At 59.9% G+C, this 20,250-nt stretch overlaps 1 protein-coding gene across 3 annotated transcripts; it reads left to right on the plus strand.

The window, feature by feature from the left end:
* Window positions 24-14,789, plus strand: SPPL2B (signal peptide peptidase like 2B). 3 transcript variants are annotated; one of them, XM_018050773.1, is made up of 15 exons: window positions 24-125; window positions 4,386-4,505; window positions 5,294-5,476; window positions 5,877-5,966; window positions 6,397-6,536; window positions 7,028-7,170; window positions 7,354-7,450; window positions 7,860-7,976; window positions 9,179-9,260; window positions 10,088-10,162; window positions 10,298-10,360; window positions 10,441-10,540; window positions 10,937-11,014; window positions 12,197-12,357; window positions 13,124-13,813. In XM_018050773.1, the coding sequence occupies exons 1-15, from the start codon at window positions 45-47 to the stop codon at window positions 13,364-13,366; spliced, it is 1,773 nt and encodes a 590-aa protein (XP_017906262.1). In that variant the 5' UTR covers window positions 24-44; the 3' UTR covers window positions 13,367-13,813. The 3 variants fall into 3 exon arrangements, with proteins under 3 accessions (XP_017906262.1, XP_017906263.1, XP_017906261.1); XM_018050774.1 differs by having other exon boundaries at window positions 12,197-12,424; window positions 13,124-13,234; XM_018050772.1 differs by lacking the exon at window positions 12,197-12,357 and having other exon boundaries at window positions 13,124-14,789.

A 20,250-nucleotide genomic window follows, 5' to 3' on the forward strand; every position in this document is an offset into this window, starting at 1 on the left:
TGCTGGGAAACATCTGCCGACGCCTGTGGCGGGGACTGGGCGACATGGCGGCGGCGGCGGCGGCGGCAGCGGCGGCGGCGGCGCTGGCGCGGCTCGCAGCGGCCTTCCTTCTCCTCGCGGCCCAGGTGAGGGCGGCGCCGACCCCGTTGGCCTCGCCGGCCGCGGTGCCCCGGCTTCTCACCCCTCCCCGGCTCCGCGCAGAACTCCGCCCTGACCGGCCTGGGGCCAGCTTAGGGGATCCGCGCCCCCGGTGCCGGCAACCCGTGGGCCTGGGGCTCGGCTGTGACCTTGCGGGTCTGTCCCCCGGCCGGTCTCCCTTCCCTGTCTGGACGCCGTTCCCAGCCGTGGTGTCACTGGGTTCCGCCAGGACCTAAAGTTTTAGGTCCCACTACCCCGCTTCCGCCCCGGCCCCTGCTGGTCTGTCTCGGGGTCTCCAACCGCCTCTGGGACTCCCCTTTCTGACTCCGTGGCCTTAGCCGGGGGCTACCCCTCTCTGACCCTGGCATCCCCTTGAAAGCGATACTACCCCCATTCCCCGTGGTTGTAGTCAACTGCCCAGCGTGGCACCCAGTGACTGGCGGCGTCCAGAAGCGTCCAGGAGCCCAGCCCTGGAATGGGGTCGAATCGCCGCCCCATCTTTTTCTGCCGTGACCTTGGCAGGGGAGTTCCCGCTTTGAGTTGGTCGTCTGCAAAAGAAGGATAAGTGTACAGTGCGCAGTCAGCGAGATGATGTAGGGGATCCCGGACGTGGGGCATGCTACTTGTTTGTCACTTAACCTCAAGGGTCGCCACTGGGGGACAGACCTGGAGATGGCTGATGTACGTTACCTTGAGTGCATTTTTTATTTTCCAAACCCTCCCTCTCCCAAATTCCACAACTCCGGAAATGGTGCCCCCCCCCCAACAACAGCCCTACAAACTGGGCCATTAACGTTGCCCTTTCTGTGCCAGCCCCCCAACCTCTGCTTCAGGCTGCTGGCTTCTCTCCAAGGCCGCTTTTGTCCCCCAAACTCCCAGTTCATTTTCAGCCCTGCAGAAGGGATCTCTTTCAAAGTGTGTCAGATCTTGTGTCCAAATGAGAGCTTTCTGGTGCCACTGACACATTCAGGAGGACTCTGTGATCCGGCTGACAGGAAACTATCCTTTGCTTCCAGCTCTAGCATATTAAAGGCACTCTGCTCACTGGGCTCTGTTTCCCTGAAACCTAACTCCCCCCAACGTTGTGTTTCTAGTTTCAGCTTAGGGGTGCCACATTCCAGCAGCTTTCTGACCCACCTCCTCTCCAGGTGCTCTGCCAGCTCCCTGTATTTCCCCCAGCCCTTTTTGCTCGTCTTCCTCAGCAGTCTGACCCATTGGAAGCAGGGATTTTGAGCTCTCTAAATATTTGGAAAAAGGAAAAAAAATGGCAAAGCGATAGGTGGGCGAAGGGTCACAAGCACACCAGAGAAGGAACGGCGTGGTTCGCCTGGGAATGATTTTCAGAAGCAAGAAGCCAGGGTACCAGAGGGGCGTTCTGAAGGATGAGTAGGAGTTTGCTGGGTCAAGAAGGTGTTCCAGGGAGAAAGTTGCAGGTGACGAGGGCAGGGCTGGAGGTGTGAAATCTGGTGATTTTTATTTTTTTAATAGCAGATATTTATTTAATTTTTATTGGAGTATGGTTGATTTGCCATATTGTGTTAGTTTCAGGTGTGCAGCACAGTGAATCGGTTATATATATATACACACACCCCTTTTTAGATTATTTCCTATGTAGGCCATTACACAGTACTGAGTAGAGTTCCCTGTGCTATACAGTAGGTCCTTGTCGTTGTTTAGTCATTAAGTTGTGTCCAACTCTCATGATCCCGTGGAGTGCAGCCTACCAGGTTCCCTGTCCATGGGATTTCCCCGGCAAGAATACTGGAGTGGGTTGCCATTTCCTTCCCCAGGGGATCTTCCCGACCCAGGGTTGGAACTTGAGGCTTCTGTATTGGCAGGGGGTTTCCTTACCACTGAGCCGCCTGGGAAGCCCATGCAGTAGGTCCTTGGTAGTTATCTATTTTATACATAATAGTGTGTGCATGTCAGTCTCATTCTCCCCCTCACCTCCTGAGAGCCAAGGATTTATCTGGAGGTGGTGAGGGCCCACTATAGTGGCCCGTAGGACGCTCCAGTGGTTATACCCGAGGGAGGCGGAGGCCTGTCAGGCGCCCTGGCGGGCGGGGCTGTGGAGGGAGCAGCAGTGGAGCGGCTCAGCATGGGGTAAAGGGCAGGCGGGGCATGCGGCCTCCTTGGGCTGGGCTCCAGGGGAGCGGACGGCGCTGGTCGGAGCAGGGTGCTGGGGTGTTTGGACTTTATTCCCAGCTGGTTGAGGGTTTTGAACTTTACCCTGAGTGTGGGCAACCAAGGAGAGTGTGGGAGTGAGTGAGGAGGGCAGCTCCTGGGCCAGCTCTTCCTAGGACAGACCCCTGGGCATGGTTCTTCATGGCGCCCAAGGGTCTGGCCAGCTCTCCATGGGGCCAGAGGATGCCTGCTCACCACCGTGAGCTCACTCCCGATCATTCTGTCACTCTGGACGAGGGATTGGACACCCTTACACCATTGGTACAAGTTGTGTATATAATGGCCAGCATGGGGCCTGTTACTCAGCTGATCTGAACGCGTGGGTGCCTTCTCTGCCCCTCACCTGACCATGTACCCCTCCACCATCCCCCAACCTGTCCCCACCCTTCCCCTCCTCACCCCGCCTTGCATGTGCCCCTTCACCCCTCCACTGCTCCCCTCCTGTCCTGCTCCCCTCCCCCACATTCCTCCACCTAAACATCTTTTTCTAAGCTTCCCAGGTCCTGATTACCCCACTCTCTCCTAGAACTCACCAGGTGTTACATAGACGAATCCCCATCTGGACCCTTAGCTTCTCACTAAGCACCCTGGCATGGATGCTGTCAGTGTCATCTTGAAGTTCCTGAACCTGCTTTGTGGTTGTAATGCATTGGGAGGTGGCCTGTCCTTAGTGGCTTTTCTCATTCTCCAAACTGGAAGGGGCAGTGCTGGAATGGGGGGAAGGAGGGGCACTGAGAGCTCTGGGCCCTTTGGAATACCTGCTCCCAGTCCTGTACCTCCCCTGGGAGGAGACCGTATCCACAGCAAGACTGTGCTCTCTGGGCTTTGCCACAAGCCCAGGCTGATATCCTAAGGGAAAGCCAGCTGTGCACATAGTGGTGGGGCGAGGGGGTAGGCTGGGACGTGTGCTCTCGTGCTTCTAAGTGACCTTTTTAAATTAAAAAGAAATGCTTCTAGCCATTCCCGTGTTATACCAGCAACTCTGGGCTCATAGACCAGGGGTCTGCAGATGTCTTCTTAGAGCTTTTGGGCCACATGGCCTCTGCTACAACTCCCTGGCTCTGCAGAAAGCAGCATAGGCTCTGCATTCAGGAACCAGGCAGCCATGTTCCAGTAAAACGTTATTGACAAATACAGAAGGTGGGCCGGATTCAGCCTGAGGGTTGAGGGACCACGGATTCCCTGCAGTGGCTCAAGGTGGGGGCGTGGCAGGGGCTCTGAGTGGGACATGGTGGTGGGGAGAACCAGGAAGCCGGGGCTCCTATTCCTGCCTCAGGTAGAGGGAACAGGGTTGGCTGGGCAGGGGCAGGTGCAGGACGACACCAACCTTCCCTCCCTCAAGCGCTGGTGGCAGCGCCTGCATACCCGGCATCTCTGGTGCCCCAGACCTGTAAACACAGCTTTGCCGAACACTGGACCCAGCAGCTCCAGGTGACACACCAAGACGCAGGGCCAGCTGGGGACCCCAGCCGCTCTCTGCACCACCGCCAACTGACCTTGGCTTCTGTTCACAGAGGACCCAGCCTTCTGAGAGCCAGTCTGTGTCCCAGGCATGCTGTCAGGGCCACGGCCCCTGGGGACCCCTTGCTGAGTCAGAGCCCCCCACCCCCCAACTACAACACATTCTGGGGTGGGTGTGGGTCTGTCACCAGCACAAAGGGGCTCCTGCCTGTTGTCTCTGGGGAAGATTCTAGGGGGATACTGAGGGGTACAGTCTGTGTCTCGCCTCTGGGTGGTACAGAGAGATGGACCCTGGAACTGATGTGTGCAGAGCTGGGGTCCCGTTGGGCCCCTCTGGCTCCAAGAAGCCAAGGGGCTGGGGTGGGCCCAGGCCCTCTGTGTGTGTGGCGTGGCTCTACGTCTCCCTTTCAGCCATTGGAGCCACATGGAGGGGCCCTGGCACTGCCACGGTTGGCACCCAGATCTTGCGGAGGCTTGGCCCTGCCCTCCCTTGTGTCCGCCTGAGCTGAGGGCCCCAGCTGTGCTGGCAGAGGGCGGGACCATCCAGAGCTGGGCGGGGCGGTGGGCCAGCCTCTGCCTGCTCTGACTCCACCCCCGCCCAGGTGGCCTGTGAGTACGGCATGGTGCACGTGGTGTCTGAGACCGGTGGCCCCAGAGGCAGAGACTACTGCGTCCTCTACAACCCACAGTGGGCCCACCTGCCGCACGACCTCAGCAAGGCGGTAAGTCTAGCAGGCAGCCTTCCGCTGGGGCCCTCCCCATGGGCTCACCACCCAAGGCACCTCTCCCTCCACTCCTGCCCCGGGTCCCTGGGGGAACTCTGGACGATGGATCCTGGGGAGGGCCCCTGAGGATGGAGGAAGGGCTCTGCTGGGAGTCGGAGGAGGGATGTGGCCCCAGAGGAGCTCCCAGCCTCTCTGAGCCCCGGTTTCCTTGGTTGTAAGTAAAAGATTGGGGCACTGCTGCGGGATGTCCCCTGTCCAGGGCATCAGCCACCTCCCATCACTCCCACCATGCTGGGCTGGGGTGGCTGGCCAGAAATCCTTAGACGAGTGACACAGAGGTCTGCCCATCTCTGTCGTTGGGGCGGCCCAGACATGCTGCTCCCTGGTCCGGCCTGACTCCTCCCAGAGAACACGGATGCCCAGTGCCTGGTTTAGCAGGTGGATCGATTGTCATCACTGAGGCCAGAGCTCCTGCCTACCCTGTGTGGTGTCTGTGACGGGCTCCAGATGCCCCCGTCTGCCTGGTGATTGGGGTCTGTGTGTTGTGCGTCTGTGTGCACACGTGCATGCATGTGTACGTGTGTGGTGTGGGTGTGGGTTGTGTGTGTGCATGTGCGCATGGGTGTGTTTTGTGCAGAGCGTGGTGTGGGGCTGGCTCCCAGACCTTGCAGTGAGGCAGTGTGGGGGTGGCAGTCACTGGTGGCCTGGGTGCCCCACGGGGTCCCTGCCACCTGGCTGCCCTGGCCACCATCCCCTCTGCCTCTCTGAAGGCCTCCCTCCCTCAGTCTCTCCTGCAGGTGCGGGACTGGACGAGCTCCGTGCTCTGCTCTCCTGCCGACCTCCCCCCCAAAGGCTTCAGCAACCAAATCCCACTGGTGGCACGGGGGAACTGCACCTTCTATGAGAAAGTGCGGCTGGCCCAGGGCAGCGGGGCCCGAGGGCTGCTCATCGTCAGCAAGGAGGCGCTGGTGCGGCCCCCAGGCCTCCTGGGCAGCTTGGGACCCTGGGGGTGGGTTAGGGTTTGAGGCAGGGGTCTGGGTAGAGGAGACAGGGAGCTTGGTTTTCCGACTGTGATCTGGAGGGGGTCGTATCCCAGAGCTGTGCTCGGGGTATGACCAGGCCTGGGGAGGATCTCTGAGGGGGTGGGTGGCGTGGGGCACGGGCCAGCCTCTTCCTCCCTGAGACTGACTGGTGCCCCCAGCCTAGCCCTGGGAAGAAGGGGCTGAACCCACAGGCTTGCCCTCCTGGCCCTGAGGACCCAGACACATATGCAGGACCCTCCCGCCGGCTCCGAGGGCTGGCCGGCTGTCGGTGGCTTGCAGTGTCCCACCCAGGGGCAGTCATCCTCTCCTGCCCCTGGCCCCACAGGTCCCCCCGGGAGGCAACAAGACTCAGTATGAGGAGATCGGCATTCCCGTGGCCCTGCTCAGCTACCGAGACATGCTGGACATTTTCCAGGTAGGGCTGCCCACTTGCCCCCCACCATCTGCAGCTGGGCCAGGGCCTGGGGAGATGGGCCTGCAGTGCTGTGAACCTCAGGAGAGGAGACCCCAATCCTGCCCATGTGCCAGAGACCCTAAGTGCCAGCCCCCCTTATGCCCTCCTGGCCTGGGCTGACCAAAGCTTGGTAGGCTTTGATGTGGGGAGTCGGGTCCAGAGCAGGTGAACATCAGCACATGAGTGAGGTGGGAACAGTTGGGGTTCCACTCTAGGCTCCCCGTCTCCCCACTGAGGGACCTCTCCTCAGCCTCCTGGCTGCTTCATGTCCTGCTGGTTAGCTTGTCCCAGCAGGGCCCACTTCTCTCGGGTCAGACGTGTTGGGCAAGGGCATGGGGTGGGGCGAGGTGGGGTCTCCCCAGCCTTAGCTCTGTTGTGCTCTCTGAGGCAGACTTTCGGCCAGGCAGTGCGGGCGGCGCTGCACGCCCCCAAGGAGCCCATGCTGGACTACAACATGGTCATCATCTTCCTCATGGCTGTGGGAACCGTCGCGCTCGGGGGCTATTGGGCCGGGAGCCGGGATGTCAGGAAGTAAGTGCCCTGTGTGTGTGGGTGGGTGCCAGCCAGGCAGCCTGGACACTGGGCAGGGGACTGCAAGAGGGGCCTCTATAGAAAGGCAGCATGACACCCAGGAGAGCTGCTGAGAGGCCCCCGGGGTTCTGGCCTGGCCAGGCAGGGGCGTCCCCAGGAAAGCGTGCCTCAGCAGCCAGGGCAGCCTGTGGGACAGTTGGGGCGGGGCCAGGGCGGCCCCATGGGACCCACAGCCTTCCTCCCAGAGCACCACCACAGCCTGGCCCAGGGGCCGGAGCCCCACCTCCGGTAGTCCTCCCGGTGAGGACCACAGCTCCCGGCGCCCTCCCGTGAGGTCCTGGGGGCCGGGTCCTCCGTCAGGGGGACCCTCATACACACGGTGGGCCTGGACGGGGGCCGGGTACGCTGTCCCTCGGCCTGCCCCTCCCCGTGCCTGCAGCCCCAGGCGCCGTGCCGGCCGCAGGGTGCCCCTTGACCGGCCCGTCCTTCAGGAGATACATGAAGCACAAGCGGGATGACGGGCCCGAGAAGCAGGAGGACGAGGCTGTGGACGTGACGCCCGTCATGATCTGCGTCTTCGTGGTCATGTGCTGCTCCATGCTGGTGCTGCTCTACTTCTTCTACGACCAGCTCGGTGGGTCCCCTGCCTCAGCCCCCAGGGCCGTGTGTTGGGGGTGGAGGCTGCGGTCCCTGCCTTCAAGGAGTGCCTCAGGCGGGGGCCGCCCCTCCCTTCCCTTGGTGCGCCCCCTGCCAGGGGAGTGAGGTGCAGAGACCCCCCTCAGCCTCTCACTGCCCCCCGCCCTGCGACTCCCTCCAGTCTACGTCATCATCGGCATCTTCTGCCTGGCCTCCTCCACCGGCCTCTACAGCTGCTTGTCACCGCTCGTGCAGAGGCTGCCGTTCTGCAAGTGCAGGTGAGCCCCCCGGGGCGGCCCGCACTGGCTCTACTCGAGGGGGTCCCGCTCTGCCACTTCTCGGCCTCTCCCCTCCCCATCGTGCGTCTGAGGCGCCACAGCTTCTGTGAAGTTGAGGGCCCTCTCCAGAGCCCTCAGTCAGTCTGGTGCGGTGCAGGCATATGGCAGGTGCCCCCTCAGTGCTGGCTGGGGGCTCCTGGGGAAGTGGGGATGGCTCTGAGCCGGCCTTCCTCCCCCCACATCCCATTCGGGGTCAGGCCCCCTGGGATCCGGGTAGGGGTCGGGGGCACCGGGTAGGGCACCAGGGGGATGACATGGGAGGCTTTGGGACAGGAGTTGAGCCGATCCCGCAGTGCTGGGCAGACAGCGCTGTGAGGATCAGAGCCCTGATGCCCTTGCCTGCCTGCAGGGTCCCTGACAACAGCCTGCCCTATTTCCACAAGCGCCCTCAGGTCCGCACACTGCTCCTGGCGCTGCTGTGTGCGGCTGTCAGCGTGGTGTGGGGCATCTTCCGGAATGAGGACCAGTGAGTGCACTGCCGCCGCCCCAGGGGGGAGGGGGGGCAGCAGGGTGCTGTCCTCGGGTGCTCTGACCTCCCTCGCCTCCCTGAGCCGTCTGACCCGGGCCCTTGGATCCGGGCCAGCTCCCAGTTATGAAAAGCCCTGCTGTCAGTGCTCTGGACGCAGTGACTGCATGCTGTCCAGGTGCCGACCAGGCTCAACAGATGGCTGCCCAGCTCTAGCTGCCTCCTGGCCTGTCTAGTGCCCTGGGGTCTGCAATTGCAATCTGGGCGGAAGATGCCACTGGCATTGCTGCCCAGGCGTGGAGCCATGGGCTCAGCGGCAGCCTGGATGTGGCCTGGCGCCACCAGACCCACTGCTCTGCCTCGGCAAACACCCGTGTCCCCTGGGCAGCCTCCCACCAGAGGCAGCCACTGCCGGTCCCCATGTCCCCGCCCCCGCTGTCACCGACACCATCTGGCACTTTCTCTGAGCTTCTCTGGGGCCGTTAAACACTCTTGGCTGTGCTGCCTTTTGGAGCCACAACAGATTTAACTGGCAGAAGGAAAACGTGAAAATATTTGGAGTTCTCTGTACACAAAAAGAATATGAGCTCTCAAGATTAAGTCCCAGCCAGAAGCCCCACTCCCCCGCTTGAAATTAGAACAGGCCCTGGTTTCTACCATGTCTGGGCGCCCACGCGGCCTCAGTGAGCCTTCACTGTCCCCACCAGTGCCCTGGCCCAGAGACTGTCACCCTGTGCTCAAACGAAGCTCTGAGGAGTAGGGGCAGGGAGGGTGGAACAGGTGGTGGGGGCCGATTTCTCCAGTACTGGAGCTTCATCAGAGCATCAACTTGCAAATTTGGAAGTGGCCCTGTCTCCTGGGGCTCCAGACTGTGTCCTCAGAACCCCAAGCCTCTATTTCCCAAGAGAGTGTGTGTGGCACCTGGCTGGGAAGGTGGGGTGTGTGTGCGAGTTTTGTTTTTCTAAATCATTTAAAAGATATTTTTGAAAAGTTTGAATCCGTAGTTGTAGAGCTCCCCTCCCCTCACCCCCTGCCCCGTCCTGTGCCCCAGGTGTGCAGGCCACTGTTGCAGAGGGATGGGGCCATGGCACTTTGTGGGAGGCTGGGCACCAGTGGCTTGGACCTGGTGGCCGGGGAGGGTGGGGTCGCCTGGTGGAGGCTCTCGAGACCCTGCCTGAGGATGAGGCTGCGCTGCATTCCAGGTGGGCTTGGATCCTCCAGGACGCGCTGGGCATCGCCTTCTGCCTCTATACCTTGAAGACCATCCGCCTCCCCACGTTCAAGGTGAGGATCCCCCAGGTTTCGGGGAGCTCTGGATGAGGGGTGGAGCCTCCTCGTGTCTGCCTACTGTCCTGTCACGTGGCCTTGCCCAGGGCCTTCTGCCCTGAGCCTGGCGCCTTGTAGGTGGTATGGTTTTTGCTTTTCTGTCCCTCTGGCCACCTTGGGCTTGAGGATTAGCACAGGGTTGCCTCCCAGCGTGGCTGCTGCACTGGTGACTGCTGGGCCAAGGGGATCCTCCCTGGTGATGGTGCAGTGCTGGTGAGGTGAACAGAGGAGGAGAACCAGGTGAAACCCACAGGCAGAAGGATGGGGCTCTGCCTGGAGCACCAGGCTGGCACTGGGACCCCGGCTGAGGCTCAACCCCACAGCGGCAACCTAGAGGCAGGGAAACGCGGAGATGGGTGTCACCTGCCCAAACATGGGGCTGGCCAGGCACAACCGTGTGTCTCTCGAGTTTTCCATCAGAAACTCAGAAGCGAAGGGGATTCCCTGTTGGTCCAGAGCTAGGACTTGGTTGTCTCACTGTTTACAGCCGGGGTTCCATCCCGGGCTGGGGAACTAGAAATTCCACTAGCTGAGCAATGCTGCCAAAAAGAAGAGAAGCCCAGATCTTGGCTCTCCCTGAGCCTCGGCTGCCCATCCTCTGACGTTCTTGTCAAGGTGGCAGGATGTTCCTTCCCACAGGGAAAGTCTGAGCCTTGGCCGGGGTTGCTGATGCATCCTGGAGGGTCTGTGCGTCAGCACCCTGTGCGGGGTGGGGGTGGGGCAGAGCTGGCAGGGGTCCCCGAGTGGAGGGCAGCCCTCTGGACGCCTGGTCCATCCTTCCACAGGCCTGTACACTGCTGCTGATGGTGCTGTTCATCTACGACGTCTTCTTCGTGTTCATCACGCCCTTCCTGACCAAGGTGGGCCCTGCCCCAGCCCGTGCCCCGCCCTTGCCTGCCCACACCCCACGGCCCTGCCCCAGCCTGCCCACGCCCTGCCCCCTGGTCGGGCTGCTGCATTCAGCCCCTCCTGACATGGCACCCCCCTTCTCTTAGAGCGGGAACAGCATTATGGTGGAGGTGGCAACCGGGCCTTCGGACTCAGCCACCCATGAGAAGGTAGGAGTATCCTGCGGCGAGGTGCTGAGTGTGCAGGGAGCAGGGCTGGCGGGTGCTGGAGACACTGCCCCTCTCTGCAGCTGCCCATGGTGCTGAAGGTACCCAGACTGAACGCCTCACCGCTGGCTCTGTGTGACCGCCCCTTCTCCCTCCTGGGCTTCGGGGACATCCTGGTCCCAGGTACTGGGGCTGGGCTTGGGTGGCCTGGGGGTGCCGGACCAGAGGGGCTGGTGGGTCAGTGAGCAGAGGTGGAGCTTGCCCGGATGGGCCAGGACGGCAGGGAGGTGACTCCATGGAGGCATGGTCCCAGTTGCACAGACCTGCCCTCCTCTCCAGCTGCTCTATCCCCAAGGTTCCCCCACTGCAGGTGGCTCCTCAGCAGGTGGGCGCCTAGCTGGGGTTTGCACTGGCCTGAGGTCTCAGTCAGCTGCCAGGAGTCCAGGGCGGCACCAGGCCAGCGCTCTCCTGAGCTGGGGAGGAGTGCTTGGTGCCCCGTCCCTCCGTGGGAACACTGTTGCCCAGCTGGGGCGCGGCCAGACCTCTGCCCACAGCTTCCGCCCACGCCGGTCTCTACAGGGCTGCTCGTGGCCTACTGCCACCGCTTCGACATCCAGGTGCAGTCCTCCAGGGTCTACTTCGTGGCCTGCACCATCGGTAAGCCCATTGTCCTGTTTTCCCCCCCGAGTCACAGCCTCCTCATTTTACACTGTGGCTGCTGTTTCTCTTCTTTTTCATCTTTCTCTTTTTCCTTTTGACTTCAGTTTGTTTCGTTTCCAAATTTATTGACACCGACAGGATGCTTCCTCATTTTCTGTCGAGCCTGGTGGTTTCTAAGATGGTCCAGACCACTTCTCTTGTCCCACTGGGTCAGCTCTTCAGGATGAGCTGGGGTGCAGAGAGCACAGGCCCTGCCGCAGCCACCAGGGAGCCTTCCAGGACGGCGTAGTTTTGAGCCACTGCTGTCCGCCCTCCCCTGGGTTCCTGAGGTTGAGACCTGTCCTCCATGCCGGCCCCCAGGGTCAAAGTCCCCGGGATCAACCTGTCCACATGCACCCACAAGGTCCTTCCCTTTGAACCACAGTGTGTCAGATTGTCCTGTACTTCCTGTCACTGAGATCCCTAGTTTGTTCAGATGGATTACTTCAGGATACGTGGAGAGTCCACAGTCGATAATCTGGACTCTCCCAGGACAATCCTATTGCTCAGTAACATGGAGGTGTGAGGGGCAGGGCAAGCGGCCCCGAGTGGAGGCCTGTGCTGGAGATGGGGCTCTTGGCCTGGAAGAGATGGTCCAGTGAGCCATCTTTCTTGTAACTCTTGACCTGGAAGTAATTGCACTTGTGCAGTTGCAAGGTCAGTACAGCGCCGCATCCTCTGCTGGGTTCAGGCCGACCCTTGCTAACCCCTCATCGCATTTGCCTGTTGTATGTCCATCTTTGCGCGATCCCTGCACGGCTGCATTCACACAGCCCTAAATAACACCGGCTATTCTGGATGACGGCGCCAAGTGTAGACGCCATCTGACCCTTCAGGGCTTTCATGTGATCACTCAGGAAAGATTTCCTAGTTCTGTACTGATGTTACTTTGGTTCAGATTATTCTTGATTAGAGGTTTATAAAACCGAGATATTGGGACACCTCTGCAGCTCCTTCTCAGCCACCGCAAGGATTCTAGGCCCTTCCATGGCCGCCCCCCTAGTCTGGGGGCTGACCCCTGCGTGGGCTCTTGCCTGCCCCAGCAGGGCGGTGGGGCATGTCCTGGAAGGTGGGGAAGATGGACTCCTGGTGCGTCACAGTCACCATGCGGTGACATGCTGCCTGTCTCTGTCCCTTTAGCCTATGGCATCGGGCTCCTGGTGACGTTCATGGCGCTGGCCCTCATGCAGCGTGGCCAGCCCGCCCTCCTCTACCTCGTGCCCTGCACGCTCATCACCAGCTGTGCCCTGGCGCTCTGGCGCAGGGAGCTGGGCGTGTTCTGGACGGGCAGCGGCTTTGCGGTGAATACCAGTTTGCTATGACTGTCTGCGAGCAGTAATAGCCTAATAAGCCCTAACTAGAGTTAAAGTTGAGTAAGCCCTCCTAGCGTTACACCTAAACCCCGCAGCGCCCGCTCCGGGTGCTGTGTTTCCTCCCCTCCTGCCACCGCCGGAGGTGGGGAGGCATGCGGGGAGGGGTACCTGTGCGGGTGTCGTGGGGAAGCCGGTTTCCACTTGGGCTTCTCGCTGCTTTGGGGTGGGCGAGGCGCAGGCTGGACCCTGTTCTTGTCTGAATCCATAGAGGAGTGGGACCGAGGTCGCGCTCTGTGCAGGACTGGTCAACCGTTGTAGTCCTGGAACTCTGGGATGGATGGCTGCCCCCTTGGGAAATCCCCTCCATCCCCAGGGCCTGTCTCCCGGGCCTCCCAGCTCCCCCTTCAGTCCACCTACAATTGGACCCTCCCCCAGGCTCTCGGGAAGGCCTCTGGGGCTCAGTGCCCACTATCCTCAGAGTTCTCTCCCTAGGGCCTTGCCTGGCCCAGAGTGGGTGGGTGGGTTCTGGAAAGTTCTCGAGGTCGAACAAGCCAGAGCTGTCAGGTCGCGGCCTCCCAGGGTCCCTGTGGTGGTGGTGGTGGCGGTGGTGGTGGTGGCGGCGGTGGTGGCGGCGGTGGTGGTGCAGGTGCAGTTCCTAGCGCAGCCCCTCTCCAGGTCCGAGCCCACCCTCGGGGGCTCCCCTGCCCTCCCCTCCACCCCGCGGCCCCGCCAACCCGCGGCCTCTCCTTCACAGAAGGACCTACCTCAGTCGCCCTGGGCACCCGCCCCCACCGACGGCCCGCAGCAGCCCCATGCGGACCCCGACGCCGCCCCTGCCCCCGTCCCAGGCCGGCAAACTCCTGGCGAAGACGCGGTCCCAACCCCTCCGCCGGTGGAGCAGACTCCAGAACAGTCTGCGCCCGAGGAGAAGCTCGGGGCAGATGCGCCCCCCCAGGAACCCGAACGCCTCGCTGCCCCACCCGGCCCCTCGGCCTAGGGGAGGGCGCAGACTCGGCGCCGCGTCCCGGACTGGACCCGCGCGGCCCCCAACTTGGTGCTCTGGTCTGGCCGATGCGCACGTCCTCCTCCAGCCCTCCGGCCGCACCCTGGCCCCCAGCCCTACTCCGAGCTCGTGTAGCCGCGAAGCCCCCGGCCGGTAGAGGCCACCCCCGCGCGCGGTCCGCTTCCTGCGCGGTGGTGTCCTGGGGAGGGCAGAGCGGCACCTCCGCCGGTGGCCTCGGACACGCCCAGTTTGGTGCTTACCCTGCTGCTGCTTCCCCGGGGGCGGGGGCGGGGCGGGAGAGGGAGAGGGAGGGGCTCTTGTCCGCAGGGCCTCTGGGGCTTGGACTGGAGCTGTCACCGGTTCGGTGGGGTTGGGGCCCCGCGGTGAGCGCCCAGCGCCTGTGCTCCAACTCCTCCAATTTTAATAAATGGCCACGACTTTTTGAGATCTTGGTAGTGTTGCCTGTTGGGGTGCGAGCCCCTCGGAGTGCTCCTCCGGAGCACGGGGGTGGCTGGCGCCAGGCCGGTGGCTCCATTTTGCCTTTCCGCTTGGAGGAACTCTGTCCCCACCTTCGCCGCGGTCACCTGCACGCTCAGCACCCCATCAGTGCACGCACCTGGGCCTCCAGCTACCGCGGGCGGGCGAAGAGCTTCCGGAATGTGGGAGGGGGGGCTCTGGAACTGGCTTACGTCTTCTACCTCACAGACAGGGTTCTCTGAACCTCAGGACGGAGATGCGGCCGCCCCCACGTCGGGCTGGCAGGGAGCCACCGCCCGGACAGGCCCCGGGGGCTGTGACCGCCAGGGCCCCGGCCTACTCCTCCACGTCCACGACGAGAGGCGAGGCCCAGACCCTTGGACCCCACGCCGGCTCCGCGTCCCTCCCGTCCCGCCGCTCTGCTGCAGACCGGCGGGGGCCAAACCATGATCCATTCCAAACGATACCAGCGCCAGACTCATGTCTCAGCCACGCCTCCGAGGAAGAAACCATGTTTGTTTATGAAAACAAAACATAAAACCCAGAAGACGTCTTCCACCTGTTTCTGTGTTTCCTAAAAAGAACAGGTGACCCCGCGGTTGGGTGGGGTGGCGCAGCTGGACCTGACCCGCCCCACCCCACGGGAGCCCCTGGCCTTGGAGGCGGGACGGGGAGGCAGCCACGGGACGGAGGGGAGGGGAGGGGAGGGAGGGTCCGAGGGGACCCCGTCCTTCCCCAGAGGACCACGCCTTCCTGTAAGCCATTTTGTATGTCGTCAATGTTCGAACGCGGGTGGAATTTCTCTTTTTCTGTTTTTGTTTCTGAAGTTTGACAAATGTCAAGGAATTCAAAGAGGGATATTAGTTCCTGAAGTTTCCGTTTGCAGTTTCTGCCTTGCTTCTGTTTGAATCTTGTAATTAAACACAGCTTTTGATATTTACGCCAGGGCCTTTGACTTTTCTGTGGTTCAGTGGGTTGGGAGTAAATGGGCGGGGTGGGGCGGGGCGGGGGTGGGGGTAGGGAAGCTGTGAGGGGAAGCCTGTGGTGTGCCGGGCCCAGGAGGCTTTGGTCCTGCAGTAATTCCTGTGTGGAGGGACAGGTCCTGAGCAAACCCGCAGCCTATGTGGGTAGTGCCACCCAAGCCAGGTTTCAGCTTTGCCGCTGGATAGCCACTTGTTCTGATGAGCGGGGGCCCTCATGTGGGGAGGGGCGAGTAGTAGGGTCTGTTGCCTGCGTTTGACGCTGTCAGCTTGCCGTGCTGATCTAAGAAGCAGGGACGGAATCACCCATGGCAGGAACCTCAGACTGTCAGTAAAGAACCAGGAGATCATTGTTGGAGCCTTTTAGAGCCACATGGTCTCTGTCACGACCGGCAAAGTCATCAACCCAGCGATGTAACCAGAAACATCAGACAACAGTTAAGCAGACAGGTGTGATTGTGGCCAAAAAGTTGGTGGACACCAAAGCGTGTGTTCATGTCATTTTTACAGGTCATGACATACTCATTCACAATCAAAGGAGAGGGTGGGATGAATTGAGAGAGCAGCATTGAAACATATATATTACCATATGTAAAACAGCTAGTGGGAATTTGCTGTATGATGCTGGGAGCTCAGCCTGGTGCTCTGTGACCACCTAAATGGGTGGGATAGGGTAGGAGGTGGGAGAGGACATCTATATACCTATGGCTGATTCACATTTGATGTATGGCAGAAACTAACACAACATTGTAAATCATCCTCCAATTACAAATAAAAGGTTGTTGTTCAGTCATTAAGTTATATCTGACTCTGCGACTGCATGGACTGCAGCACGCCAGGCTTCCCTGTCCTTCACCATCTCCCAGACTTTGCTCAAACTCACGTCCATTGAGTTGGTGATGCCATCCAATCATCTCATCCTCTGTCCTCCTCTTCTCCTGCCCTCAATCTTTCCCAGCATCAGGGTCTTTTCCAATGAGTGGACTCTTCACATCAGGGGTCCCAAATATTGGAGCTTCAGCTTCAGACCTTCGAATGAATATTCAGGGTTGATTTCCATTAGGATTGACTGATTTGTTCTCTTTGCAGTCCAAGGGACTCTCAAGAGTCTTCTCCAGCACCGCAATTTCAAAGCATCAATAAAATAAAATATAAGTAAATAATAATGCAAATCCTTTGCTTAGCAAGAAGCTGGGCAAAGACAGGCAGCAGCCCCAGCCATTAGACCCCTGCCTGTCCATGGGAACACTGGGCTTCCCTTGTGGCTCAGCTGGTAAAGAATCCATCTGCAATAATGCAGGAGACCTGGGTTCAATCCCTGGGTTGGGAAGATCCCCTGGAGAAGGGAAAGGCTACCCTCTCCAGTATTCTGGCCTGGAGAATTCCATGGGGTCGCAAGAGTCAGACACAACTGAGCGACTTTCACTTCACTCACTGCCCGTGGGAGCACCACAGTATGTCAGCTGATGCCAGACACTCCTTCAGGCTGCAGGCCCAGCTCCTCCAGGCTCCCACTAGGCTGTACCTCTCACCACATTGACAGCAGCATCTAGTGTTTGAGCTGCGAAGCAGACCTGAGCATAGCAATTCTCTCCCACTAAGCAGACCAGATCTTATGCATTTCTCATCCATCCACCTGCTCATTCATTTACTGGTTCACTGCACGTCCGCTTTGTGCCAAGCCCTCTGCTCGGACCTGGGACATGTCTGTCTATGAAGGCAGTGGATCTGAGAGTCAGCAAGGGAGTGGCCCCCAGCTCTATCTTGCGGGGGCAGGTGGCAGGGAAAGCTTCCTGAGGAGGTGACCATCCAGCCTGAGAGACACCGGACAGTCTGTGTGGGGCTCTGATGGGGAGGTGACAGGAGGCTGGACTGTGGCCTGGAGAGGGGTGGGAGTTTCCAACCAGGTGGGCAAGGTATATCATCTGCAGGTGAGGGGACTAAAGTTATAGAAAGCACTGAGGCTGGAGGGAGTGGAGCCAGGGTCAGGGGCTCCTCCTATGGAGGAGCTCCAAGGGGAATGCAAGCGGCAAACAGCTCCCTGGCCAGCCAGTTGTAGCCTAAGGGATTAGGGAATATGGTTGGTAACTGTGCCCATGAACCAGCACGCTAAAGCAAGCTGTCAGGAACGCGGGGACCTTGGACCAAGTATGTAGGAGCTCTCCATACTATGTTCAGAATCTCAAAACTCTGGAAACCATTTTACAATGTTAAAGTTCATTAAATAAACTACCCTGGATATTCACATACACACCCCTCCCCTCAGCTTTCTGCTCCCCTCTGCTGCCCTCTGTCCCAGGTCACCTGCCCACATGGGCTCACCTGCCCAGGCCACACCCTCTACCTGGACCGCACTGGCCTCCCCAGGGCCCAGAAAATCCGAGGGGCCAGAACCGGGCGCCCCACGTGGCTCCCGGGACTCCCGGGGCACGGGCTGCCCACTCCCTCCCTCCGCCGGCCCAGCTCCTTCCTGGGGTCCAACTGGGCTCCTGACCAGGTGCGCAGGACCGCCCACACCCAGCTGTCCTTTCGGAGCCTCGGGGAGCTGGGAGCGGCGCGGGTGGGTCTCAGGTGAACAGGGGAAGGGGTGCCGCGTGAGGGGCGGTGCTGGGGGGAGGGGTACCTCGGGGGGCGGTGATGGAGGAGGAGGGCGGGCAGCCCACGAGTTGCCCGGGTCGGGGGAAGGCGGTGCTCTCACCTGGTGCTGCCCTCAGCCCCGCCCCATCCCCGAGGCCCGGTTGACTGTGGAGGGAGCCGGGTCGCGCTCTGCAGCCTCGGGCAGAGAGCGGTGAGTCTGGGGTCTCCCGATATGAGGTGGCCGCCATCTGCACACGCCTGGGTTCAGGCTGTGTAGACGGAGCAGGTGCGGTGCGGATGTGGTCCGGGTTGTTGGACGCGTCGGGCTGTGCAGACGCCCTCGGGGAGTGTGAATGAGGCCTTGCTCCGTAGACCCGGCCGGGGGCCCTGTGTTTTTCCCCATCCTGAGGGCTCCCTGTCCCCAGTGGCCGCTCTTCGGCCTTCCCACCATTAGCTCGACTGAACCCGCACGGGGCGGGGGGTGGATGGGGCGGCGGAAAGCGGGGCTGGGGAGCTGAAAGCGGGTTTCCAGGGCTTTGGGGAGGGCTCCTCTGCTCTCCTCCCTGTGGCTTCTTTCACCAGTCCCTTGCTAGGGCGTGAGAAACCGACCAGGATTTGGGGTAGGGTGCTCACAAAGTTTCGAATGAGGTCGTAGTCAGCTACTTGCGGCACCTGTGGTACGTGAGCCGATTGTGTGGTCTCAAGCGTGGGGTTGCCTGTGGCTGTGTAGGGTGGTGGTATTGCCTGTACATTGTGTGTCTGTGTGACCGCGGGTGTGCGTGGCCGTGTGTGTGATTGCACTGTGAGATCCTGTATGGTTTTGGGGGTGATTGTGTGTGTGGACCCCCTTCCCAGTTTGCTTGTCTGGGAAGTGGGGACAGAGTCCCTGGGACCCCCCAGGACGCCACACGTAGCCCTCCTGTCCCACCAAATAGCCAGTCAGGTGTTCTGATTCATTGTGATCTGATCAGGTAGAGTCTGCCTGCAATACGGGAGACCTAGGTTCGATACCTGGGTTGGGAAGATCCCCTGGAGAAGGAAATGGCAACCTGCTCCAGTATTCTTGCCTGGAAAACCCATGGACGGAGGAACCTGGCGGGCTACAGTTCATGGGGTCGCAAAGTCAGACATGACTGAACGACTTCACTCTCCCGTCTCTTAACTGTTGCTACTGATGCGCCTGCAGTGAAGGACTGCAGGGGCGGACCCCACAAGCCACCAGAGAGGAGATGTTTATGTGTTCAAGGCAGGATTCTCAAAGTTCAGAGTGTAAAGTGTGGAACTGGAAGAGCCTCAGAGGGAGGCGAGCTGGGTTGCCTTTGATTAAGTCTGGGCACCCCATTCAGCACAGGATTCGTGGAGAAAGGTCTGCTCCTGGTACCACAGATGTGAGGGGAGCCCACGGCCACACACAGGGGAGTGTGTCCTTCCTGAAGGAGGATGTGAAGGTCTGGGCATCTGCTTCCATCTGTGGAGTCCAGGAAAGAGAGAGAAACCAGCAGCAGGGAGGTGGGAAGTGCCTGTGGGTCTGTGGCTGGCTCCAGAGGAGCTGAGGCCTGGATCCAGTCACTTCCCCATCGCTCTTTCTGCCCTGGGGCACGGTTTAGAGCTCTGTGCTCTACCTGACTGCAGGGTCCTGGGGAGCCATGCCCATTTCGTGATGGAGACCCATAGACAGGGTGGGGGACATTGCTGAATTCCAAGAACTCTGTGTGTAGGCAGGGTGGGGGGGATGGAGACAGAGACACCTAGAGAGACACAGAGATGCGGAGAGGCAGAGATAGAGACAGATACAAAGAGGTAGAGAAAGAGGGAGAGAATGACAGAAACAGATAGGAGCTGTCTCTTCAAACCACAGTGTCCTCATCTGTAAAGTGGGGATAATCCTTCTGGCCCCCTCCCCATGGGGGTGCTGGGAGGCTGAATTAATTGACTTGAGGCTGTGAGCCCCACACAGATCTTAGGCATGACCTTTCTGCTCCTGGCTGCTTCTCTTTGGTCATAAGCACATCCCACGGATGTAACAGTGGGACCAGGGAAACAGCTGTTCCCCATTATCTGAATATGCGTGGCTCTCGAGTAAAGCAGAGGATACCATGTTCCGGGTGGCTGGCTCATGTCTACATCAGGCTTTGCTGTTTTCCTCACTTTACCTCTATTAACTAAGAAAGGTGATTTCAGAACCTTGTTCGTTTGGAAAGATGGCACAGAGTGTCCTGGTACACCCTTCACCCAGTGCCTCCTAATGTTCAAACCTTGCATTGCCATAGCGTAGTGATCAACACTGAGAAAAACTGACATTAGGGGCCATCCTTGAGCTTCCCAGGTGGCGCCAGTGGTAAAATACCTGTCTGCCAAACCAAGAGGTGCGAAAGACATGGGTTCGAGCCCGTGGAGGATAGCATGGCAGTCCATTCCAGTATTCTGGCCTGGAGAATCCCATGGACAGAGGAGCCTGGCCAGCTATATAGTCCGTAGGGTTGCAGAGTCAGACACGACTGAAGAGACTTATTATGCATGCCTTGGTGGACCATGGGGTGAGACTCTGCACTCCCTCTGCAGGGTGCTTGGGTTTGATCCCTGGTTGGGGAGCTAAGATCCTACATGCTGTGCAGTGTGGCCAAAAGGGGGGAGGGGGCAGAAAGAAATTGACGTTAAAATGAACATAAACACTCGCAATCAATTTTGCCTAGATTTCCCTGTTTTTTGCACTAATGACCTTTTTCTGTTCTGGTATTTAATCTGAGATTTCCCACTGCACTGAGAACCTGTATTTGTTTTAACTGTACAAGTCACAAGTGATTGGAAGTTTCTTTTTTTCATGTACATGTCTGTATCTGTTTC

The sequence above is a fragment of the Capra hircus genome, chromosome 7, assembly GCF_001704415.2.
Source record: "Capra hircus breed San Clemente chromosome 7, ASM170441v1, whole genome shotgun sequence".
In the NCBI taxonomy this organism is placed as follows: Eukaryota; Metazoa; Chordata; class Mammalia; order Artiodactyla; family Bovidae; genus Capra; species Capra hircus.

Coding starts and splice junctions, on each gene's coding strand:
- SPPL2B (XM_018050772.1), top strand. CDS start 45: ATGGCGGCGGCGGCGGCGGCGGCAGCGGCGGCGGCGGCGCTGGCGCGG. Junction 6,537..7,027: donor GGGAGCCGGGATGTCAGGAA/GTAAGTGCCCTG, acceptor CCCGTCCTTCAG/GAGATACATGAAGCACAAGC. Junction 10,163..10,297: donor TCACGCCCTTCCTGACCAAG/GTGGGCCCTGCC, acceptor CCCTTCTCTTAG/AGCGGGAACAGCATTATGGT.